The following is a 24,072-nucleotide window of genomic DNA, read 5'->3' as shown; positions in this document are numbered from 1 at the left end:
CTCTGCTGTTGTATATCTGTTTTGTGTAACTGAAGCAATAAGCTTGACCTGTCTTGACATTCCTATCTGTTTCTGGACTGATGCCCTGTTTCTGTCTCTCATATATTTTTCCCTCTGTTGTATTGTACCAGTTTCTTTCAGTGCTCTGTGATTATCTAGGAGGATAAGGTTTTGGACTGATGCCTGGCTTGTGTCTCTTTGTATTTCTCTCCTCCTGTTTCTTCTGCCCTTTCCCCACCTTTCTTATGCAGGTCTTGTTCAACGGTGTGTTGTTATCCAACGGGATGAAAACGGATTTGGGCTAACAGTCAGCGGAGACAATCCAGTCTTCGTGCAGTCCGTCAAAGAAGGTAAGCAGACTTGCTAAATGTGCTCGCCAGAGAGCAGCATGGAGGGTTTTCATGTGAATCGAGGAATCACGTGCACGAGCTGGAGGAGGGAACTTCAACTGCCTTTCTCATGGATGGTATGGCTGTAGCTTAGGAATAGATGTGCAAGGACAAAGAGCGTTGCACTGTTGGGATGCAGTGAATCGCCTCCTCACTGTCTGATGCATTTGGAAACCGTCCTCTTGCATCTGAGAGGAAATAAATGGCTCCTTGAGACATGGTGGGATTGTGGCTTGATGTATCCACTGCAAAATGAGAACAGAACTGCTCAGAGATTTTAATCTGATAGAGAGGGAGGAAGCTTGGGTGAGTGTGGGAAGGAGCTTTGTGTGGAACTACAGAAGTGCTTAAACTATTTTTGCTTTGAATGGTTCTGTTAAAATTGGACCTACATGATTTCTTGCCTCTCTAGATGGAGCAGCCATGCGGGCTGGAGTGCAAACTGGTGATAGAATTATCAAGGTAAGGGCATTCAAATCATCAGAGAAATGGATCCTTTGGATTTACGTGAGCCCTTTCCCTGAAAGAAAGTGATTGATATATGTCTGCTGTGATGTTTGCATTTGCCTGTGGGATAGAGGAATGGTCTAAGGTTCCGTGTTCTGGGGATACCAGAACAGTAACCACTGAAAGCCCACTGCTGATTGCTAGTTCTGTTGTGGAGATTTCAGAACTTTGTGGACAGGTTCAGCATCCTACAAAGTTCAAGTATCACATGTACAATAAAAAAAGAAGTGGCAGGGGGAAAGAAGGAACAGAGACTAAATAGTGTCGTCTTGGATTATTGTTTTTCCTCTAACTACCCCTGGATCAGTGTTCTGTTTTAGTCCCAAACAACTAAGAAATCAAGTCAGTAACTAAAAAGACATCTAAACTATTGCTGCAAAATGATGGTTGTGCTACAGTAGCTACTGACACAGATAGAGTTGGGATTTCAATTAGGCATTTAAAGTGATGAATTAAATTAGCTACCCTATTTTTTTTTCTTCCTAGTCAGAGGTGGATTGCTTTTTTTCTCTTTTTTTTTTTCTTGGTGTTCTTTTGGTATGTATAGTTTTCTTTTTGCATAGCTGTGTTCAACAAGGTAAGCTGTTAGATGGATAAATTGTTTATCTCTTAGTGTCTTGAAAGACATAGTAATGGAGATGGGGGGTGGGGAATATTGTTCCTCATTCTACTACTTATTGTGTAGCGTGTGGGTACCTTTGGTTGGAAATCAGTAGCTAACCACTGTTAACTTTCTCTTCCTCCCTACCCCCAGGTGAATGGCACTCTCGTAACACACTCAAACCATTTGGAGGTGGTAAAGCTGATCAAGTGTAAGTAAAGGCAGCTTACTATTTTTGTCACTGGGCTCCTTTAAAGCATGAAAGACATAATTTTAAAGGACCAATGACCGATTCAGCTATCAAGTGACCAGGATGAGGTCTAACCATGCCCCATGCTGAGAGATAAAGGGTGTGTATGAAACAGTGAAGTGAAACTGGGATAATTTTGACGTCTCGAACTTGAGCTGATACATGCTTCTGCAGTTTCTCCCTAGCTTGTTGTTCGAAGCCACCATCAAACCTTGCCTACACATCTTCCTTTCTTTTGATTCCACCTTAAATACCATAGCTATTCAGGCACTCTTAATGTTGGTTACTGTATGATGCTTGCAAAGTACTGACGTTTCTAAAGGAAGCGCGTTCTTGGTTGATTTTCTTGTACAAGGAGGAAGGTTAGTGGTTTCTTCCACTCTAACACAGTTTATTTTGTGGCCTGCGTATGTATGCTATAAATGCAACCTGGTAAATGTAACCTGATAGACTAGAAATTGGATTGTGTGCTTTTATTAAGGACGATTATCATGCAAGTTTTTGGATTACCTGAAATTTGAACAGAGATTTCTAAACCAGAGCTGACAGTTCTCTCAGGTTCTCTGGTTTGAAGAATGAATGGGTGAAGAATGGTCTGAGTTTTGTCTCTAGGGTGAAGTGGCAACCAGAGAAACAGCAACTATAGAATTCTGCAAGTGTGTCTGAAATGTGAATTGTTCTTTTTCTCCCTGCAGCGGGTTCCTATGTAGCTCTCACTGTTCAAGGGCGCCCACCGGGGTCGCCCCAGATTCCATTAGCTGATTCTGAAGTGGAGCTGGCAGCATTTGGGCATATGTCTCCCATCATGACATCTCCCCATTCGCCTGGCACATCAGGAAATGCAGAAAGGATTACTAGCCCCGTGCTTGTGGGGGTAAGATTTAAAGCTCCCTTTGCAAAGAACCAGCACAGCAGTGGAAGAAATGTAGTCGTACTTTTTTTCTTGAATTATTTTGTGCTTCTTGCACAAATCACAAATGGGAATTGGAATATTTGTCCTGCCACCCAGTGGGCATTTAATCACATGGGGAAAAACATTTTGCAAGTAAAAATACCCAGCCTCATCTGAATTAATACAAAGACAGTTGAGGGGTTGTTGACAAGTCGTCTTTGAGGTACACTGCAATTTGCATGATGTGACTTTACACGTTGTCTGGTCCAGTCATGCTGTAACTTCTATTAAAAAGTGGATTGTAAGGTGTGCAGATGTGGCAAAGAGGAAAATAAGCACACACTTCTGGTCCTCTTTTTTTTTTTTTTTTTTTTTTTTTTTATTAATGGGGATAGCTATGTTCAAAAGTAGGAAAATTCATAGGATATGATTTAGGAGTTTGAATTGCTTCTTGGAGAATTTTTTTCAGAGCCCATGTTTATGAAATAGATGAAAAGTGAGCATATCCATTTTCCTTATGTTTTTTCTCAGCCGCACCAAAAAATCTGACTCTTAATCTCTCCGTATTTTCTAGGAGGAGAATAATATTGTCCACAACCAGAAGGTGGAGATTCTGAGAAAGATGCTACAGAAAGAGCAGGAGCGGCTGCAGGTACTGCAGTTGCATGAGTTTGAAAGGGGTGGAGGAAAGTATGATGGAAATACAAAGATCCGTTTTTTGAATCATTACTTAGTAGCATCTTCCACGTTGCCTTGCATAGCTTGTGCTTCAGCTGAACTTTTTTAGATACTGGCTTCACTCTTACTGATCAGCTCTTGAGTGTTTAATCCCTTACAGAGTAGGAAAAAATTTGTGGGAGCTTTCTTAAGTGGAAATGTACATACATATCCATCAATCTGATCTAATCCTTGGGCAAATAAGCATCTTTGATTCTTACTCAGAGATTTCAATAAATCTCTAGAATGCATTTATTTTCACATGGCACAAGAGAGGGAAGAGCTATATAAAATGGACGTTCTGTAGCATCTGGTTGGTAGGTGTGCAGATGTGCTGTTTATTATTTAAAATGTGTAAACAGAATGAAGATTAGTAGTAGGTTGTAGTTCTAAGCTTTGACATTGAGGAAATACTGAGTGAAAGCTCATAAAATTATTTTTCAGTCTCTGCAAGAAGAGTATAGCCGATCACCCACCACACGACTGCTCAAAGAGATACAGGAAACGAAGAAGCACATTCCTCAGCTGCAAGAGCAGTTGTCCAAAGCCACAGGCTGTACTCAGGTAACAGAATGTGTCAGGCTTCTCTGTGGTATGTTCTGGGTAAAAATTCTTGGGGGATGACCGTGTTCTGGGCAAGCAGGAGTTCCCTGCCACGCTCTTCTGTGCTTGTACGGGCAAATTGCACCCCCTAGAGTTCAGACCTGTAATTAGGCTTGCAGAAGCTGCCAGGCAATACAGGGCAGTCAGTATGTAAAGTAGACTTTACAATGGACTTTCAAATCACCTGTGTAAAAACCGCTTTTAAAACAGTAAGTGCAAAGTACAATGTGTTTATTAGCCTGTCTGTAAGTACAACTTAAAAGAAACCTGTGAAGTCATTCTTCAGTGGAGAATGAATAACTGGAAGCTTAAAACAGCTTTGCTTTTGCCTTTAAAAAAAAAAAAAAAGTACATGATATTATTTTTTCCCCTTTTTCCTCTGCCTATAATGTTATAAATCCTGAAAACTTGGTGCGATTTTCTGTTGTCTTCCCTAGAAAAGCTTTGTAGCCTTTTCAGGATACATGAAAAAAGTTTCTTATGTAATGTGAAGTAACCAGGTTTTGCAACAGCTAATGTTTAAGGATTGTCTCTTGAAATATTCTACTTGCTCTGTGCTGTCTTTCAACCCGCTTTATCTTTTTTAGGATGGAGTCTTGTCCTCCAGGTCTGTGACGGAATCGCTGCAGATCAGTGAAGTGGAGGCAGAGAGCGGGGATTGTGTGAGCAAACTGGATTACAGTGGTGACAGCCCCTCCCGACCAAACAGTGACATTGCTGATGTGAGTCTTGAACAGCTCCATGACTTTGCTTCTGTACCTTTTGGATTTGTTTTTCTTGTGTAGATTCTTTGTTTGTGCTGTCCTGTGTATCATACGTATGTGCTCTGTCTCAGTAGCGCTGTGTATTACTAGAATAAATAGACTTTTCAGTACACAGCAAAAATATTTCCCTGAGGAAGCATGCTATATTGGTCTTCCATTAGGGACTGGGAAAGAAATAGTGTGGGTTTTTGGTTTTTAGCCAGGATTAGATTTTCCTGGCACAATCCCTGTAACCAGACAAAGAAAGATGGATGCCAGCTTCTTTCTCAGAACTCAGAGATGCCAATTAGAGCATCTTTTAAGAGTATGGTAATGTTCCAATTGCGGTAGCTGTGACTCAGATCCAGTCAGTGGGCAAGTTGCCATGAAAGTGGGGAAAAGCCTTACTTCTACCAAGTGAGTTTCAGTTATTGCCAACAGTAAAGGCTCTTAGTCTGTTCACTCTTTCGTTATCAATCTGTGTGCTCATATGGTCTCCCTATTGGAGTGTCTTAGCACCTAATCTTTAATTAAGTCCCTATCTGATTAGTGCAGAGGAATTGAGACTCTGCTTGGGTTTTGGTCTAGGTTTGTTGTTTAACTTAAGGATATGGGAGCTAAATTTGTAACTAGCAGCTGGAAGTGAAAGTAAGGTGGGTCAGATATACCTCCAAAATGTGAACATACATGACAATGTTTTGACATGGTGCTCCTCCAACTCCAAATCTGACTACGTATTTACTCATGTTTGTATATAATAAATGCAGAACAAAGTTCATAGCTGTCTTCCTAGTAAACTTAATCCTGTCAGTGTTGTGGATGGTATTTGATCGCTGGAGGTGATTGACACACCAAACATTCAAGCTTTTCAATCCAAAGTGCCCCTGAGAAACTTAAGGATTGGGGGCAATAGAAACCTCTGGAAGTTTCACAAGAAGTCCAGAGTTCTACAGCTGGGGTGAACTCCATGCATCAATACAGGCTGGGAACCAGCAGGCTGAGTAGTAGCCTAGCTGAAAAGACGTGGGTGTTACTGTGGGCACACTGAAGATGAGCCCACAGCACGTGCTCTTTGCAAATAAAGCCAAGTGAGTGTCTACTGGCTACATGAGAAAGAGGATTGCAGGTGGAGGGAAGTTCCTCGCCCCTTCTGCTGGGCGTTGGTGATACTGCACGTGGAATACTGAGCCCTTTGCTGGGAGCCCCCTCTTCAGAGGGGATGTTGAGAAAAGGGCCTAGTCAGAGAGCTAGCAAGATGGATGCTACATAAACTGTCAGAAGAGATGGAGAGAGTGAAGAGAAAGCTGAGGACAGGTGCACTAGTAGATTTTATGGCTCTGCTGTAGTCTATGTCACTAGCTTTCTTATCGAAACTGCTTCTGCATTTGGTTGGTTTTGGGGTTTTTTTGGAAACTGTGCATGTAGGTCACACAGTTTGGCTGCTCATACCTCCGATGTTTAACAGTTCACTCTGTGAGAAAGGAGAAGTTTTGGCTGTTGTGGCTGAAAAAATTACTGTGCAGTTCTCATTTTCCTGGATTTGCTGGTACTTACTGGAACTGAATTTCCTTTTTTCGCAGAGTCCTCGCAGTGGCTTGAAGGAGCGGATTTTTCCAGATGAGAGCCCAGAAAAGACTGAGGTTCAAGATGCTGTGAGTACAAAACATAAAGTGTCACAACAGCATCTCCTGTAATGGGCCCATTAAAACCTTGCTGGTTTTCCCCCACTCTGTAGATGGAGCATGCATAAAATTTGCTTTAGAAAATAAAATGCAATTCAAATTGTGCAGGGAAAGTTAATTAGCTGAGTAAATGTTTATGGAGCTTAAGAGCAGGCCCATTTAGAGGCAAGAAATACATGATAAGCAGTAAAACAGCTGGACCTAAAAGAGGTAGAGCAGTTGTACATATTTTATTCCTTGTGTCCAGCAGTAAATGAAACAGTTTTTTCTTTAGGATATTTAGTCATTACAGGACTGGCATTATCAGGGATGGCCTCAAGAGTCAGTAAAAGTGGAACATAGCAGAAAGTCCGTACCTATCTGAACATATTATTTTCTTCCTTAGGATGACTTCTGAAGTATTTTTCCCCTCATCTGCTTGACTTTCCAAAGTCGTATTTCTCCATTTATACTAAGATGGCATTTGTCATATGCCACATGCTTAGTGTGCTCATGTCTGTGAGATAATGCAGTTGTTTTTGAGTCATCCGATTTAATGTTTCTGAATGCTTGCAGCTTGGGAGAAGCATTTGTAAGGGGATCTCACAACTCCAAACTTGGACAGGGGTGTGTAAAGGCACATGAGTTTCCACTGAGTTTTGAGAAAGAGAATAAAATTTTAGTAGTATTTCTAACTTGGTAAAGAAGGTTTACTGTGCCAAGAGAGTAATAGCACTGCACATCTCTTCCTTCTCATCCCTTGCTCCCCGCTCACCCCAGGATTCCCAGTCCAATGTTGGCAGTCCTTTATCCCGAGTGGGGCCTCAGATCATTGGAGCAGAGGATGACGACTTTGACACTGAACAGGAGCAGGTGGGAATGACTTTTAGCCTCAGCCACCTTTTTCGCCCTCAGCCAAAATTGTTCTCTTCTGTGCCTAAACTACAAGTGCTCCATGACTTATTTTTATTGAGCAGTTCTTGTGTGGTGAATTAAAGAACGTGATTCCTGTTATGGCTGAACTTGCCAAATAAAACCATTTGGGGAGTTTATGACAATGTGCCATCTTTGATTATTTCTGTTACTCTTTCTTTGCTCTCATAACTTCAAGCTTTCTAGAAATTAATTTGCCTTATTTAATTTTCTTTTGCTTATTTAGTTGCTATTAAGTTCTGTGTTATTGTCACAGCAGTATAGCTGCTGTGGTTTTTGACATTTATTCTGAGTTATTTTAGCTGTCCTTTGCTCTGAGCTATATTTCAGTATATTGTACTCAGTGTTCAGGAGAATATTTAGAAGAAGTGTTCCCATTGTATGCTCTTCCTGGGATGTTAGAATGGCCTTGCAAAGGTTCTGGAATTGATCAGGTTTTATTTTAATTAAAAAAAATGAGGAGCTAAGCTGTTGTAACAAAGCTTCTTGGTTTTTATCACAGTAGCTTTCTTGAATAATTCAAATAGTTTCCATGTACCTTTACAGATTAACGGACAATGCAGCTGTTTCCAAAGCATAGAGCACCTGAAATCTCGTCCAGCTCACCTGGCTGTTCTTCTGCATCATGTGGTGTCCCAGTTTGACCCTGCAGCATTGGTAAGATGTTCTGGAATTGTTTCCAGGGCCCAAATTGGTAGTCTTAACCAGAGTGTATCAGGATTTCCTTGTCCTTGTGTAGTGCTGTCGGTGACATGGCTGCTTCGGCAAGGAGAGAAAAGCAGATCCTGTGCCGGAATGAGAGTATTTCACATGAATGAGGAGAAGCATAAAGACCGCTGTCTCCCTTACATTTAGCTGTTTAGAAATAAGTATTTAGCTCTTGAAAGCACTTCAGTCCACTCTGAGGTGGTGGGAGTAGTTGCTAATGGGGAAGGTCTGATCTCTCTCTAACTCCCCTGCCTTTCCCTTCTCCTGATTACCAGGCAGCCTAGCTGAGGTTAGTTGAGCAATCTAGATGGTTCAAGGTAGCTAGGAAGAGTTTCAATCCAGCAATGCTGAATTCCTTGAAATATTTGAAAGAAAACTTGGAGTTAGGGATGTTAGAAGAGTTCTCCTGGTATCACTTAATTTCTTCCCCTCCTGTTTCCCCACAGTTGTGCTACCTTTACACAGACTTGTACAAGCAGACCAACTCCAAAGAGACTCGGCGTGTCTTCCTTGAGTTTTACCAGTTCTTCTTGGACCGAGCTGCAGTAGGTTCCAGTCATTTCTCTCATTTTCAAGCTTATCATAGAATGGTTTGAGTTGGAAGGGACCTCAAAGATCATCTGGTTCCAACCCTGCCATGGGCAGGGACACCCTCCACTAGCCCAGGTTGCCCAAAGCCCCATCCAGCCTGGCCTTGAACCCTGCCAGGGAGCCAGGGGCAGCCACAGCTTCTCTGGGCAACCTGTGCCAGGGCCTCTCCACCCTCACAGGGAAGAATTTCTTCCTCATATCTAATCTAAACCTCCCCTCCTTCAGCTTCAGGCCATTCCCCCTTGTCCTGTCACTCCCTGCCCTTGTCACCGGTCCCTCTCCAGCTTTCCTGTAGCCCCTTCAGGGACTGGAAGGCTGCTATGAGGTCTCCCTGGAGCCTTCTCTTCTCCAGGCTGAACCACCTCAACTCTCTCAGCCTGTCTTCATAGGAGGAGTGCTCCAGCCCTCTGATCGTCTTCGTGGCCCTCCACTGGACTCACTCCAACAGCTCCATGTCTGTCTTGTGTTGGGGGCCCCAGAGCTGAACCTTTCTCCATTCTCCTGAACTGGAAAAAACTAAGGAGTTATCTAAGTACTCCAAAAGAAAAAGTTTTTTTGTTTAAACATTACCAGTGAATACGGCAAAATGAATGGTATATAGCCTCAGATGCCTGGTAACTCAATAAGTCACAGGGAATGCATTGTCCGATAGGAGAAATAATTTTGTGATAGGTAAGCAAGCTCTAGCTGTTATACGTTGCCTTTTAGTTTATAATTGCTGCGTATATTGATGTGGCTATTGCAAGGATTGGAAAATATTATGTGTCTGTTGGAAAGCCTGGGAAACTTCATTACTGTCATGAACTGGGCTACCAGATAATGTAGCAGAGGCTAATACCACATGTTTAGATGAAATAATCCTTGTGTAATATAATATACATTCAGGATGGGAGCATCCCCTTTAATACCATCAGGCGTTCAGGTTATATGATTCTGGCTTTTGAGGGGATTTTTTTTTTTATGTTTTGCACTGTGTGTTTTGTTGGGGTGGTGTTTGTTGTGTATGTTCTCCCAGCCTTTCTTTCCTTTGGCAGAATCTAAAAGTTCCGGTTCCAGATGAAATCTCCTTAGAACTAGGTATGGTGCTTTTGCCTTGAGTATCTATTTCTTCAGTTTCTACTGTCTGAGGCAGTCCAAGCAAGTTTCTGAAATGCACTTGGGGTTAGTTCAAACATACGGTGTCATGTGTAACAGGGACACACAAATAAATACTTCTTACGTTTCTTGGGGAGGGCATAATGCGTGCTCTGATATGCATGTGTAAGTGGTGGGAAGCTTTGGATGCATTGGCATGTATGTTTTTAGTATGATAGTGGACGTGACCAAAGCTGCTTACGCTTAATGCACTGAAGTTCATATTATCAACAAGTGAAAGGCAAAAGAGTGCTCTTGGATGGGTTAAAGTATACATATGAGTAACTGTATTCAAAGATGGAGAGGACTACCTCTGTTCTCAAAAGAATATTATCTTTTCTCTTCTGACTTACAGACAGAAGGCGGCCAGAACTCATTCCTGAAGAGCTTCATCGGCAGTTTATACAAACTATGCAAGATAAAGTCTGTCCAGAAGTTCAAAGGAATCTGGAAGATTTCAGGTAACAACCATTGTCTGTGTGGGTTTTGTTTAATTCATATCTGCCCTCAGTCAATATGTCCAACACAAGGGGAGTCCAAACTCAAGAGAGATAGCAATTCATCTTGGACTGAATAGCAAGACACCACCAGAGAGGGCCTCCGGGGTCACCCTGACCAATCCTTGAATGCCTTTTGATACTGTGTTGCAAATAATCAATTGCAAGATCAAGTTTAGAGCTTGGATTCCTCATTCCTTGAAGCTATTGAGGCAATTTTAGTATATTGTTACTTAGGTGATGTAATATAAATCCTTCCTACTAATCATGTTTATAATCAGCTTATATCTTTTTTTTCTTTTCCTTTTTTCCTTCCCTCTCCCCTTTGGGCATGGAATAATCCACTTTACTATATGCCCATGGCAGCTTTTTAGAATTTGATAATTAATATGCCCTTTCATGTGAAATCATAAGAGCTCTGTGGCAACATGAGACATTATACCAAGACAAGTGTTCAATAATGGATTTTTTCATACCTAAAAATGTCTCAATTCAAGTATATGCTTCAAACATACAACCTGGGATGCTGCAGAAAGAGTAACTACTCTTTCTTGACCCTTGCAATGGCTGCCTCTTGATAAATATCATACAACTCTATCCCTCCAAAGGTTATCTTAGCTATGTTTTACAGCGAGTGCAAATGTTACGGAGAAATGTCATGACTTTGCCATTTTCATACAGAAATCACTAATGAAACCTGTTTGACATACTGAATGTCAAGAGGTTGCTTTTGCTTGTTACAGGTCAGTATTCAATTTCAAGTGGTGCTTCCCTCTCCCCATTTTTCAGGCAGAAACGTAGTATGGGATTGACCCTGGCAGAAGGAGAGCTGACCAAGCTGGATGCAGAAAGAGTTCGTGACCGGAATGCAATGGAGAGAGAAAGAGCATGCGCAGAACAGATTATTGCTAAAATTGAGGAAGTCTTGTGAGTAACAGCAAGTATAATTGTGGGGGTAAAAAAGGTTCTACCCTGTGCCTGACGACAGCAGAGCAAGGAGTTAGGAACTAGAAGCAAATTGAGATCACTACGTTGACATTGCTTCCCCTGTTTGCTATCACAGTATGTTTGAATAATGATAGTCAAATGTAAGCTAATAGTTAGGTAAAGTCCATATATCTTTTCAAAGAGGCTACTGTTCCAATAGCAGAGATAGCGCTTCCGTTGTCAGCTTGTGCATTATTAGATCAGAGTCCTGGTTTGGGGTTGTAGAAACCTATAGCTTCAGAACCCATTTTTTTCTTTTAATGTTAGCTGAATCTTGATTTTCCCAGCTGAACCTGCAGGTTTTTTTCACTCATCCCCCCTACCCCCCCCCCCCCCCAATCCCCTGTGACTTTCTACAATTCTAAAGGACACTTTGAACACAACTATTGATGCTCTGGGTGGATGTGACTGGGTGTTAATTGGTTTTTGAGTTTCATTTTTAAATTCTTTCTTGTTTTTAGGATGACATCTCAGCCGTTGGAAGAAGACAAGAGGTAATGGCAGTTGTGCGGGCTGAGTGTGCAGTAAGACCCTGCTGCTGGCTCCGTGTTCTGAGCAGAACAAGACGGCCCTCTGCTGGCTGTAGCCACAAACGCTTATTTTCTCAATCCCCTGGCATAATTTGAATTCAGAGCATCAACCTCTTGCTCTCAACCTCTTCTTGTTCTGAAGTCTGTTGCCTTTAAGATCTGAAAAAGTTGCTGTCGCTGGGAGTTCATGCTTCCTTTGTTTTTGTTTTGTAGATGTTTCAATCTTGTCTGACACTTTTTTTTTCTGTATGTGCCTTTCCTTGTTCATTTTGTATGTATACAACTGTCCGGGTAGCTTTTACTATACTCTTTACAGCAACCATACCTTTTAATGCTACGTATTTTTACAATAACTCAAAACTGTAATGTGACTTCAAATATGTATTTAGTATATCCTTTTACGACCTTCTGTGTAATTATCAAATTTTTATTTTTACCTCCTAGTCTGGTATGCCTCTTATATACTCCATCTTTTGTTTACAAGAGAACAAATTCTGACATTGGCTGAGTCTTTCCCATTGCCTGTGATAGTTTCATATTAAAAATAAAAAAAAGAGGTGTCAAGTTCTCTTAATATAACAATGGTTAATTTCTCAATAGAATCTTTGCATTTGACCTTTTTCATTTTCTTGATAAATTGTGTGTTCCCCAATACATTTCTCATTATCCTCTATCTTCTTTTTTTTTTTTGTATATACTTGGCAGTTCCACAATGCAGTATGTGATTCTTACTTACATGAAACACCTGGGAGTCAAAGTTAAAGAACCTCGGAACCTGGAGCAAAAACGCGGCCGTATTGGTTTCTTGCCAAAGATCAAGGTAGTAGCGTTGCGGCCAGAGTGCATTTGTTTAAAGCTCCCCAGCATGGGTTCTTCGTTAGAATTCTAAAGTCCGTTTTTGCATGACACATTAGAAGTTGGTATAATTTTACAGTCTTTATTGTGGCATCAGGAGGATCTGGGATTACTGAGCTGCACAGAAAACCTAACAGTCGAAATTGGGTTTAATAAACGTTTTTAGATATGTGAATTAGAAATAAGTTGCCTTCTTTCTTCCTTTACCTGTATGTCTGAATACTAACTGCTTTTCACAGTTCTAGCCTTATTAAAACTTTGGGTGAGAGATGTTTCATATAATACAACCTTGAATCACTTGAGGATCTCATTAAGGCTAATCAGGCTGTTGGCCTGTATACTTTAGTTTTCTTCTTGAGAAACTTGCCCAAAAATTCATGCTTCGTAACGCAGGAAAGCTACTCTTCCTGTCCCCCACACTTTCCCAGTTATATAATGATTTTTTTCCACCAAAACCCCATTTCTGTGGGTGTGTACGGTAGTCTCCCACGGTATGGGGGTGTACCTGGTCACAGTAGCTACTTATTTTCATCAGCGTTCCAGCTTCCTTTGAAATGTTAAGACTGTTACGAACAGTTCTGCACTGACAGTGCAAAAAAGGTTAGATCAAGTGTTTGCAGCCTTTCTGAAATGGTAAGATAAGTTGTATTTCTCTCTCCCGGATTAAAGTCTGTATGTTTATGGAGGTTTGGATTCACCAGATGTACCTTAGAGAAACGAGCTGCTACTAGTTGCTGTAAATTGGTCTCTTGCCCTAGGGAGGAGAGTGGTTTCTAGCTCCTGCTAAGTTAAAAACAGGGTGTGTGAGGTTTTTGCTTATAAGACACGTATCTCTTAAGATGCTGTGGCTCCCTGCTGCTAACCTGTGTATGCGCCACTCATAGTCTGTCTTTGCCTCTGATGCTGCAGGATGTTGACCCCTCAATAACTTGTTAGAAATAAAATTCTCTTGTACCACGCTCCTGCAGTTTTCAAGAATTAGTCACTGTCTTAGTAAATAACTGAATTTGAAGAAATGAGTGATCTCTTTGCTTTGCTTTTCTTTGTTGTGTATTAACTGCAGCAAAGTATCAAGAAAGAGAAAGAAGGAGAGGAGAAAGGAAAGAGAAGAGGCTTTCCTAATATTCTGGGCCCACCAAGGAGACCAAGTCGACATGATAGCAGTGCAAGTATGTCAGACAAGGAAATATATGGTTCCTAGCTATTAGTCTGAAAGCCAGATGAAGTCTCTGCTGTCTTTTAAAAATTCATTTTAAGAAGACTCAGTAAACGTGTTTGTTTGTTTTTTTTAAAAAAACATGTTTTTGAAGACACACAAACCTAATTTTGGTCTGAAATGTTTCCTCTTTTCATTGCTGAAAACAGGTAAAAGCTCTTTCAGCAATATAATGGCTCTGTGTTTGTTTAGTTGGCAGAGCCATGGAGATGCAGAAGCCCCGCCAATCGAAGCACTTGCCTCCAGCATCTTCTGTTAGCCCAGAGCCACTAGATGCTAGCAAGATGCGCCAGAGTGGGTCCTCCGGTGATGGAACAGATATGCCATACCCACCTGCCAACCCAATGTCTCCTTTGGCAATGGGTCCCTTCTCCTCTCCAGAGGGAAGCAAGGACAGTGACACAGGTAGGATGATACTAGCAAAGAGGAATGAAGTTGTGAACGGGATATGCAAAGCACAGTTCTGATGCAACAAACTTGACAAATCAGGAAATGTTTTTATGTCATTAGACATGATCTTCTTGGGTGCTTAGTCATCTTTTCTGACTTAGTCTCTGGTTCAAATTAGGAAATCTTATCATGGCCAGAAATTGATGTTAGGTGGCTTCTGTCACTGTGGCATTGGATCATCTAACAGGAAAAACCCAGTCTCAGATGCCTGCTTTTGTAAGCACAAGTCAGTGTCACCTGGAAACATTTGTCACTGAGATTTTTCTTACCAACCTAGGAATTCAGTGCCTCCAGCTCTAAGCTGAAATGAGGCAGTGAATCAAGAGACTGTGAAGAGGCTGTGACGTTCTCTAATGTACTGTAATTTTGTACGGTTCTTGACATTTTGTACTTATTCTCTGTTTAGGTTTGAAGCAGGCTGGAGAAGCTCCACCTGCTAATGACTGTATGGATGGCACACCCCGCACACCTAATAATACCTTTGAATTCCCATCTCCTTTGGAAAACTTGCAGGAGGAGGAGGGAGAATCAGAGAGGTAACTGTGGTGCCTTGGTTGCTTGAGCCTTGGAAGAGAGTCAATGCGACAATGGCTGTTGAAGCTTAGTCCGTGAAACTATTACTGACACCATTTGTATTAAACATCGGTAGAAGTAGGAAATGCCAGTCTGTGTCTGCTACTATGGCAGTACTAGAAAACTATGTATCAGGAGGGTGAGGCTGACAGATGGACAAAATGTTCTAGTTAGGAGGTTTACTCTGAAGTTATGCTCAGAGCAGGGTGAAATTCTTGCATAAGCTTCCCTAATAATTTCTTTCATTCTTTGCAGAATGGTTGACATGGGAACACCAAAGCCTTTTCGCAAGTGAGTATGCTTATAAATGTTTGAACTTCACTGAATTTGTTGAGATTTTAAGAGGTTATGAAGTAGAATGCAGTAGTGTTGATTGTTCTGAGCCAGTACAATTGTCTGCATGGTCTTCCCTTTTTTTAAATAACACACATGAAATGAGACACTGGCATCCGTATATAGGACAGGTGGAGTGAATCATATGCACATAAGCCCTTTGATCTATGAGTGAAGTATGGTGATTGTTGTATCTGCTGATTTGAATCGATGGGCTAGAGAGTTGAGATTTACACATTTTCTCTTGGAATTTATGTGTTGCTGTTAGCTCTGTATCTGCAGATAAATGGAGGAAAGAAATTGTAACCTGCCCTTTCACCAACTTGATATTTGACTTCAAAGAAATTATTTTACCTGTAGCATTAAAAGGAGGGTTAAGGAAATACTGTAAGAACAGATATTCACTCTTAGCTGTTCTGTAAAGGGCAAAATTAGAAAATGTGCCTACAGATTCAGGCATCTAACAGCCTCCAGCTGTTATGGAGAGCATATTCATAATGCTTTACAACTGATATATATACTTAGATTTTCTCTTTTTTTCTTCCTTACCTCCATGCCTAAAATAGTAAGTATCTGACATGTTTTTTTCATGTTAGGATGGACAGTGTTGGTTTCACAGATGTACAAAGTGAAGATGAGTTATATGATTTTGACATGGACATGGACCCTCCCAACTGGCAGCAGCTTGTGAGCCGAGAAGTGTTGATGGGGCTGAAACCCTATGAAATCAAGCGCCAAGAAGTGATTAATGGTGAGATGGATGTTTTTTTCCTAGCTCACCAAGCACAAAGTCCTGTCTTCTGAAGCTCTGAAGTTCTTAAAATTTAAAATTAGGTCTGTCTTCACTGATCAGCTCAGAGCAGTGGCCACCTGTTACTTCTGATTTGCCGAGTTCATGTGTGGGAAACTTGTACTTGTCACTGAAAAGTATCTTGAGATGAGATTGATCCAGTCCTTAGAGAAGAAATAAACAATATTAAGTGATTTGGCACTGAAAGGCCAGTTTGCAATATCATGTGCTGTAAAAGAAAGCAAGCAGCACTGTCTAGGCCATTGGAAAGCACATGATGCAAATGGCAAGCTACTACCAAACTTTTGTCTTCAAAGCTTCGTCTCAATTTCAGGTCTTGCGATCCTGCAGAGCACACTATGCGGCTATATGAGCTGCTAAGAGCTCACCGTTTGTTTGGGGTAAATTAGGAGTTGCGAATCGATTGGCTTCTCTGTTCTTTCAAACATACAAGTCTAGCAGAGCATGGCTCCATTCTGGAGCAAGCTGGAATATGGGCCAGCAAGGGAAGTTGTTGGTGAGGGAGACTTTTGTAAGTTCGTGCTTCTGACTTCCGTTTGCTTCGCATTTGGATGCTCGTTGCCACACCTCTTTAAGTCGGTAGTTACAATCCTGCTTTCCCCTCTCTCTTCAGAATTGTTTTACACCGAGAGAGCTCATGTCCGCACGCTGAAGGTTCTGCATAATGTCTTCTACCAGCGTGTCACCCGGGAGGGGATCCTGAACTCCAGTGACAAACGGAAAATCTTTTCAAATCTGGAGGATATCCTTGGGCTTCATGGTAAGAGTAGCCGAGGTGCCTTTCAGCTTTGTAGTCTCAGCTGGGATTCTGGATACAAATATCTGAAAAATTTAAGCAAGTGACCCTGAAACAAGAGGCAACCTCATACACCACTTCAGATGATAAAGAACACTACAGCTGCTCTTTCTTTTGCACACAGTTCTTCTATTTCTGATTTGCAAAGATATTTTGATACAGAATGCGCATGTCCGTGTTTCAGATACTTGCTTTTTCTTATCTGTGTACGCATACTCTCTTGTGCTGATTCATGCTTTGAGAAAAGGAGCAATGCTTTGATGAGTGGTCTTTATGGGTTAACGTCCAAAATGTTACGACTGTTGTTGAAGAAAACATGAAAACAAATCTGAAAAGATTGATGTCTTGCAGGTGGTTTTGCAGGGTGACCCTTCCCAATTGTTTAGATAAAGGACTGTTCAGAATCAGAATTTCATCTCTGCAACTGAATAATCAGTTGTATGATTTTATGCAGGTGGCTTGAAGTGTATTCTACATTGTTCCTATGTTTTTAAAAGGGCAGTGGTAGTGAGCCCCAGAAAAGATAAGACTGGAAAGGTTCTTAGGGGTCGTTTGAAGACAGGTGAGACAGAAGTGCAAAGGACTTACATAACATTTTCTTAAATATTCTGCTAAATTTACTACGTTGCAGGACACTTTTCATTTTTTTTACATTTAATTGAAGTTATTGCAAATCTAGTCTTTTCCTAGAATACCTTTTGTTTTAAAATAAATGCTGAAAATTAAGCAAATAATTTGAGCGGTATTAATAAAACTTAATTTTTTTTTTTTTAAAAGTTGCTTTGAACGATCAGATGAAAGCTGTCCGAAAAAGGAACGAGACTTCTGTTATTGGCCAAATTGGGGAAGACTTGCTTTCCTGGGTAAAATTCTTTTTTGCTTTCTTGTACTCGAAAATAATGTTCCATAGAACAACAGAGACAGAGGTTAGTGAAGGTAATTCCCAGCTAATAGGAACTGAAGGTCTTAAAGTTGTCATTTCTATGGAGCCAACATAGAGCTAGAGAATGAGGGTTGAAAGCAGAAACAACTTACGGGATTTTCATTTGGCTAGAGATAAGAGTAATTTAAGGAAGAAAAATTATTTCCTTATGATGTGTGGGTAGAGTAGAAAGGTAGTTTTGGAGACATAAACGTGAGAGTAGGATTTTGAAAAACGTAATAGCACAATTTATTTCAGTAACACTGAAATATTAAGTTCTGAGTTGCCTGTGGTGCAGTTAAGAGATAGTTAAAAATACTGGTTTCCAATCCTAGAATTTACATAGCTGAACCTTTTCAAATTTGTAGCACTGTGGCAGGCTTCCTTTCTGAGATCCAAATGACAGGAGCAGGAGTGATGTAGATTCTTTTAAAAAAAAAAAAAAAATCTCTCTAGGGACTCTCCCAGTTTGTTGTTTGTTTTCAAGCCAACTTATTTTAAGATTGATGATTGATCTGCTTACTCTTTTCAGCTCTTTATGCAGAAGTCTCTTGTGGTGTTTTTTAATGTCCCACTGTTTGACTAGTATTCCAGAAAAAAAAGACGACAATTAAAATCAGATGTGGCTGGTAAAGAAACACCTCCAACCGTTTTCAGTTCTCCTGTGTCTTATGAAAAACAAGAAAATACTTGCTAGAGCAAGCCAGACCTTAAGCTAATAGTTATATGCCCTTGCGCTGTGTTCTGGTTGAGTGGCTGAAACACAAAACCACAGGTTTCCATTCTCCAGAGTGAGTATTTTCAGGAGTTACTACACTGCATCACAGCCTGGGTAGCAGGAACGGGAAGAGTTGCAGTTGAAGTAACAGATTAACCATCGTTCGTCTACAGCACACTTCTCAGCCCCGCTCATGGCTGTCACTTCCCCTAGCCATGTTTTTGTAATACTTTTGTTTAGGAAATAAGATGTTATTTTATATGCTGGTGTTTAAGCATGGTGTCCTTGAGAAACAAGATGACCTTTGGTCTTGGCTTTGCTGCCCAACAGTCTGGTAAATAATCCCTTGACATTCATCTGAGTGCAGTTTTTTCTGCTCTCCTTATGGCTGACAGTGGAGACACGGCACTGTATTCTCCTTCTGAATCAGGAGTGCGTTTATGGAAAGGATTGGATGTGCTAGGGCTGGAGACAGGAGAACTGTAGGGTTTGAGATGTAAACGGGTTCCTTAGTAGATTGGGAAGACAAGGCCTTCAAAACAGGATGGAAATTACTTCTCATGTTTTGCCAGTAATTCCTTTCTTCCCTGGCAAGACCAGTTCTGCTACGTGGCTATGTGTCTGTTGAAAGTGGCACATGTGGAGCTTGAGTCTATCTAAATTTGGCTTTCTTGGATTTCTGGCACAGTTTAGTGGACCAGCAGAGGAGAAGCTGAAACATGCAACTGCCACATTCTGCAGTAACCAACCCTTTGCTCTGGAGGTCATCAAGTCACGCCAGAAGAAGGACTCTCGCTTCCAGACTTTTGTGCAGGTGAATTTTATGCAAGGGTTTGAGCTGCCTGGGGATGTGGCTGGCGGCCAGCATAGCATAATGAATGGTTGTAGATGAAGTTGTTGTAATTAATGACATCGCGTCTAACATTGTCTTCAGATTGGGATCACTTCCAATACTGTATTTATCTCTGCTAATTGTTTCTGAAGGGAGGAGCCTTTAATTCTGGGGAACACAGAATGTCCTGATAGAATGTAGGAAAGCACATGCTGTCCCAGGCAGGAGATGGCATCTCCCTTGAAGTGACTGTTTCCCAAGGATGAGTATGTCTGTGGGGGAAAATGCTTATGGTAGTGCAATTTTGATGCATGCCGCGGGCAGAAGACAGATGATATGCACCTATTCTGCCTGCCAGGAAGGGGGCTTGAATACATGTGGCATTTGGAGGAGAGAACATTATCTTCATTACCACAGGCTGGGAAGGACTCCAGTAATACAAGGGTTGAGGTTATATTGAAAAACATACTGTAGTTTTGCTATAGCATGAAAGCCTAAACTGATGTCTTCCCTGTATGGCGGTGACTGAGATTGATTGGAGATGGTACCAGGCCTCTGTGAAGTAATGAGGGAAGGAAGCCGCTGCTTTTGTGATGAGCCTTTCCTATATGTAATTGCAGATGGAGAGGGGATGTGTTGTCTGAATGATAGATCTTGGCATTTCTTGTCTTGTATTTAATTACTGGAAAGTGAAGTAATAGACGTTTATGTGATGAATAGGTGTTACACGTTCAGGTAATTATAGTCTTAATAAAAATGACAAATGTAGTTATTGTGCTGTTTAATTTTAGGATGCTGAGAGTAATCCACTGTGTCGCCGGTTGCAGCTGAAGGATATCATTCCCACAGAGATGCAGAGGTTGACTAAGTACCCCCTTCTGCTGGATAACATTGCTAAGTACACAGGTAAAGCCTTTTCCCTAGGGTTTGTGCATGCATCTCAGCAGGTTTACTAGGCAAATGTGATTTCAAAGCATGTGTTGAAGAACAGTTCAATTTTATGGGTCACTATCTGTTTTCCGTGTGACCTCGCTGCTCCCTTCCACACAGGAGGGCAGGTTAAAAAAAAAAAATTCAATCTTTGTTGCTAAATTTAACTAATTTTCCTCCTTAGAAAAAAAACCAAAAAGGAAATTCTATGTGAAATAAGTCAACGACAGTCTGCATTGGGTTGTAGTGTACATAGAGTGCAATATAATCATTCAAATGTAGTTTTAGAAAAGATAGGGGAGAAGAATGCTAAAGTTCTGAAGATAAACCAAACTGCTCTGCTTAAGAAAGTTACTGGCAAAACAACTTGATTTGCTATCAGTTTTTGAAGGAGGAAACCAGGTGTTCCTGTCTCCTCTCCACTCTTCAGTTCCTAGCCTGTTTCTTGGTTTTACTATTACTGTTATTAACGGGTTTTAATGATTATGACAACCAAATGGAAGTGAAGAAAATATTTTCTCTGCACCTTTATATTTCTGATTGTATAAGAGTATGTGATAATGTCAATAGCTGGAATTACCTTCAGAGGAAAAAGAGCAGGTATTGTGTAACTCTTCCTTATTACACTCCCTTAGCAACCAAGTCTTTAGGAACTTACTGAGAGGCAAGTTGCATTTGTGCTATTGTTTTGAATAGTCAGCAGCATGCCTGTTCTTTCTGTAATTTTCTAGGTATATTTAACTCCTTTCTACAGTCTTGAGGAGGGAAATAACTGGAAAGAATTCAATCACTACAGAGGATACTCTATTTGTTTCACTAAATTGGTTTTCAATAATAAATATGCTCTGATAAACATGTTTTTTCTTGAATTCGGGACATTAAGATAGTTAAATCAAACTATTAAGAGAAAACACATTTAAGTGAATTCCAATTTCCATGTAGATGCATTTGAGAGAGAAAAAGAATAAGATCTTCAATAACAGAAATCCCTAATCGTCCATTACTAACATAAAAATGTGAAGAATGAAAAATCTAATAAAAAACTATCAAGTTATGCTATTGCTTAAACAAGCTTGGATAGGCATAGGGCATACTTCTGAGCAAGGAAGCAAAAAAGGAAAGTATTATAGAATCTAAGCAAAAATCATGTAGTGTTAAAGCTTATGGCAAATCAACATGTTTCATTAAGAGGAGAACAAAAAGCAGATAATACAGAACAAATTGATATTTTTTTTTTTTTTTTTAAGGTCAAGGCTTTCTTGTTGTTGATCAAGGGTGGGTTGTTGGTTGGTTGGTTGGGTTTTTTAATCAGTCCTCTGTACTATTTGTTCAAAATTCCCAATATCGGGGGCAAAAAAGTGCGCTCAGAGTGCAATCTGACCTACACCCCTGAGGTCTGATATAAAACAAATGTAAAAATCTTGGATGTTATCAATATAATGTCAACTAAGAATTTGAGGGAGATTGAACTTGGAAGGAAATATTTTCCTACAATAGACGCCAACGGAATCTTGATCTTCCTCATCTGTTGAATCTCTAAAGCACTGAAGAGTGTTTTGATGTTCTTGCAGAGGGTGGAGTTTAGCACTGAAAGGTATTTCCAGCATAACAGGCCAAAATGTGATTAATGATACCACAAAATGCCTTTTCAGGTTTACTAGCAGATACCTGCTGCAGTGTAATTTAATTACTCATAAAAAATATACTGCGTTTACAAGTTCACTCTAATTGTAATTAGGAAAGCACCTGATACTCCATTAGCCTTGATGTAGTTGGTTGTTTGTCTGTTAACTAAATTCTTAATGTGGCTTGTGGTAGTGAGAATTGATGGGGTTCACCTGTGTGTCTGTGTGTGGTCAGGTGACATTGGCTGGAAAGATAACTCTCGTTTGCTCTTGCGTCTTCATAATCAGGCTGCATGAACACAGCCAGAGATACTTTTTTCCAAAGCTGTTAAAGTAAATACAGGCTATCTGGATGGAAAAAGTTATTATGTAACACATTGTTTTGATATTTTGTGATTATGTTTCTTTGTTTCTCTCTCTCTTCCTAAAAAAAATAAATAAAAAGGATTGGGAGAAGTGCAGAAGCCAGTAGTCAGTTGTTGAATCCTTGGACTTTGGCTAGCTGGCTGTGTCTGATCTTAAATGTCTGCCCCGAGAATCTCTTTGTACCATGGTGGAGTCTTAGTCAGATTTCTCAGAATACTTTGTGAAGTGAATAGTTGTCAGAAGCCCCTCAAAAAACGGAGAGTAACAAGTGCTTTGTATGGTGATCATCAGAGGCCAGTGTCTTCTGCAGGGCGGAATGAATTCTCTCCTTTCACAAAACTATTTTTGTCATTCCACTTTTGAAATGCAGTGCTTTTGTTGATAGACTGTTCTGCAAATTTAAGTTCTCTTTCTCAAATCTGAAGTCAGCAAACTGCACTAGGTTTCTGACTTTTTCAACCTTTGTTGGAAAGCATTATTACATTTTCTTTTCTCTTGCAGAACTGCCTGAAGAGAAAGAGAAAGTGAAGAAAGCAGCAGATCATTGTCGTCAGATCCTTAACCATGTGAACCAGGCTGTCAAAGAGTCTGAGAACAAACAGGTAGGAAGTGAACGGAGTGAGCATCAAGGGTTGGGGAGAAGAGAGTTGAAGGGCAGCAAGCTGTTTAAGATACCTAGAGTCTCTTTACTAGTGACTTTGTATTGTGCTTAAAGATGTTTTGTGGCACAAGTATTCCTGGAAGAGGAGGAATCCCACGCACTTGGGAACATATGGAAGTGTTCATGAGTGACTGTACTGTGATGCTAGTGAGTTTTGCTAATCAAAGTGACCATCTTCATTGCATTTTCTGCAGCATTTGGAAGATTATCAGCGTCGTCTCGACCTATCCTACTTGAAACAGTCTGAGGATCCCATGATGGATGAGTTCAGGGTGAGTGACAGCATTGAAGCAATCTCTGTAAATCACAATTGCAACCCTGTTATTCAGTTTGTGGCTCTTTCTACTGCAGTCTTCTGATGTGCAATCAAATGGTCTTTGGAGATAAGTATTTCTATACAAAAATTAAAACCATTAGTCTCCGAAATTTAAGTTTGCTACTTTCCTGAAGATCTCTGTTGATGTAACAACTTGGTTCTGCACATAGAAGTGTTGATGAAGCTTGTAAGTTCTGTGAAACAAATCTTAATGGTCTGCAAGCCAATGCATTTCTGTATCACATGAGAGAGAGCCGGTGGATGATCGATCTTATTATGGATATATATTTCACATGATCACGTCTTAGGCGTGCTGTTGGAACTGGGGAGGCCTTAGAGAGCCATGAGGTGTAGCAATGCAGTTGGCTTTAAAATAAGAGCTTGTACACAGGCTGATTTGTGTAGGAGATCCACAGGTATAGCCAAATAAAGTCTAAGTTCAGTGCTAAAAGTACTGTGTTTCAGGGCTCTCTAAATTCTTGCAGTTACGTTAGTGAAACTGGTTACTTGCTGTCAACATCCTTGGAGCAGGACTAACTTTACGAAATTTTCATGTTTCAAGTGAAGGATGAGCACCAAATAGGCACTTGCAACTTGAAACAAATCCTTTCTTTTTTTCTTTTTTTTTTTTTCTTCCTTTCACACATGTTCCGGATAGGTAACTTCTACGCAAGGACTCTTCTCCCTTCGCTTCTGCACCTTTTCCTCATGATTTGGTACTTTATCCGCAGTTATTAATTTTTGCCACTGTCTATTCCTGTGTCTTGTATAGATTCTATGTTGTTTATTTATCACTCCCCTACCTTCTCCAAAGTCAGTGTGTATCCAGAGAAATTTTTATATGAAGACTCTTCTATAAAACTGTATCATGTAGCCTTCCACAAATAAACTTGCGAGCATTTACTTAGGAAATGAAGAACTTACT

The 24,072-nt window shown here is 40.5% G+C and overlaps 1 protein-coding gene across 7 annotated transcripts in view; it reads left to right on the top strand.

The window, feature by feature from the left end:
• The window catches only part of ARHGEF12 (Rho guanine nucleotide exchange factor 12), an 83,166-nt gene that overhangs the window by 45,378 nt on the left and 13,716 nt on the right, over positions 1-24,072 (top strand). For 6 of the 7 annotated variants that reach the window (XM_054803338.1, XM_054803340.1, XM_054803336.1 and 3 more), the window contains 27 exons: positions 252-350; positions 802-851; positions 1,651-1,708; positions 2,443-2,621; positions 3,214-3,291; positions 3,801-3,920; positions 4,547-4,681; positions 6,283-6,354; positions 7,144-7,236; positions 7,843-7,953; positions 8,451-8,549; positions 9,630-9,672; positions 10,085-10,190; positions 11,016-11,153; positions 11,675-11,707; positions 12,449-12,563; positions 13,662-13,767; positions 14,007-14,219; positions 14,671-14,800; positions 15,093-15,128; positions 15,767-15,921; positions 16,595-16,741; positions 17,555-17,640; positions 19,106-19,231; positions 20,041-20,155; positions 22,672-22,772; positions 23,026-23,103. In XM_054803338.1, coding sequence (XP_054659313.1) covers positions 813-851; positions 1,651-1,708; positions 2,443-2,621; positions 3,214-3,291; positions 3,801-3,920; positions 4,547-4,681; positions 6,283-6,354; positions 7,144-7,236; positions 7,843-7,953; positions 8,451-8,549; positions 9,630-9,672; positions 10,085-10,190; positions 11,016-11,153; positions 11,675-11,707; positions 12,449-12,563; positions 13,662-13,767; positions 14,007-14,219; positions 14,671-14,800; positions 15,093-15,128; positions 15,767-15,921; positions 16,595-16,741; positions 17,555-17,640; positions 19,106-19,231; positions 20,041-20,155; positions 22,672-22,772; positions 23,026-23,103 — 2,712 coding nt within the window. In that variant the 5' untranslated portion in view covers positions 252-350; positions 802-812. The remainder of the gene's footprint in view (positions 1-251; positions 351-801; positions 852-1,650; positions 1,709-2,442; positions 2,622-3,213; positions 3,292-3,800; positions 3,921-4,546; positions 4,682-6,282; positions 6,355-7,143; positions 7,237-7,842; positions 7,954-8,450; positions 8,550-9,629; positions 9,673-10,084; positions 10,191-11,015; positions 11,154-11,674; positions 11,708-12,448; positions 12,564-13,661; positions 13,768-14,006; positions 14,220-14,670; positions 14,801-15,092; positions 15,129-15,766; positions 15,922-16,594; positions 16,742-17,554; positions 17,641-19,105; positions 19,232-20,040; positions 20,156-22,671; positions 22,773-23,025; positions 23,104-24,072) is intronic. The other variant, XM_054803335.1, reaches the window with a different exon arrangement.

The sequence above is a fragment of the Grus americana genome, chromosome 24, assembly GCF_028858705.1.
Source record: "Grus americana isolate bGruAme1 chromosome 24, bGruAme1.mat, whole genome shotgun sequence".
Classification (NCBI taxonomy): Eukaryota; Metazoa; Chordata; class Aves; order Gruiformes; family Gruidae; genus Grus; species Grus americana.
This window is presented reverse-complemented; position numbering and strand designations above follow the sequence as displayed.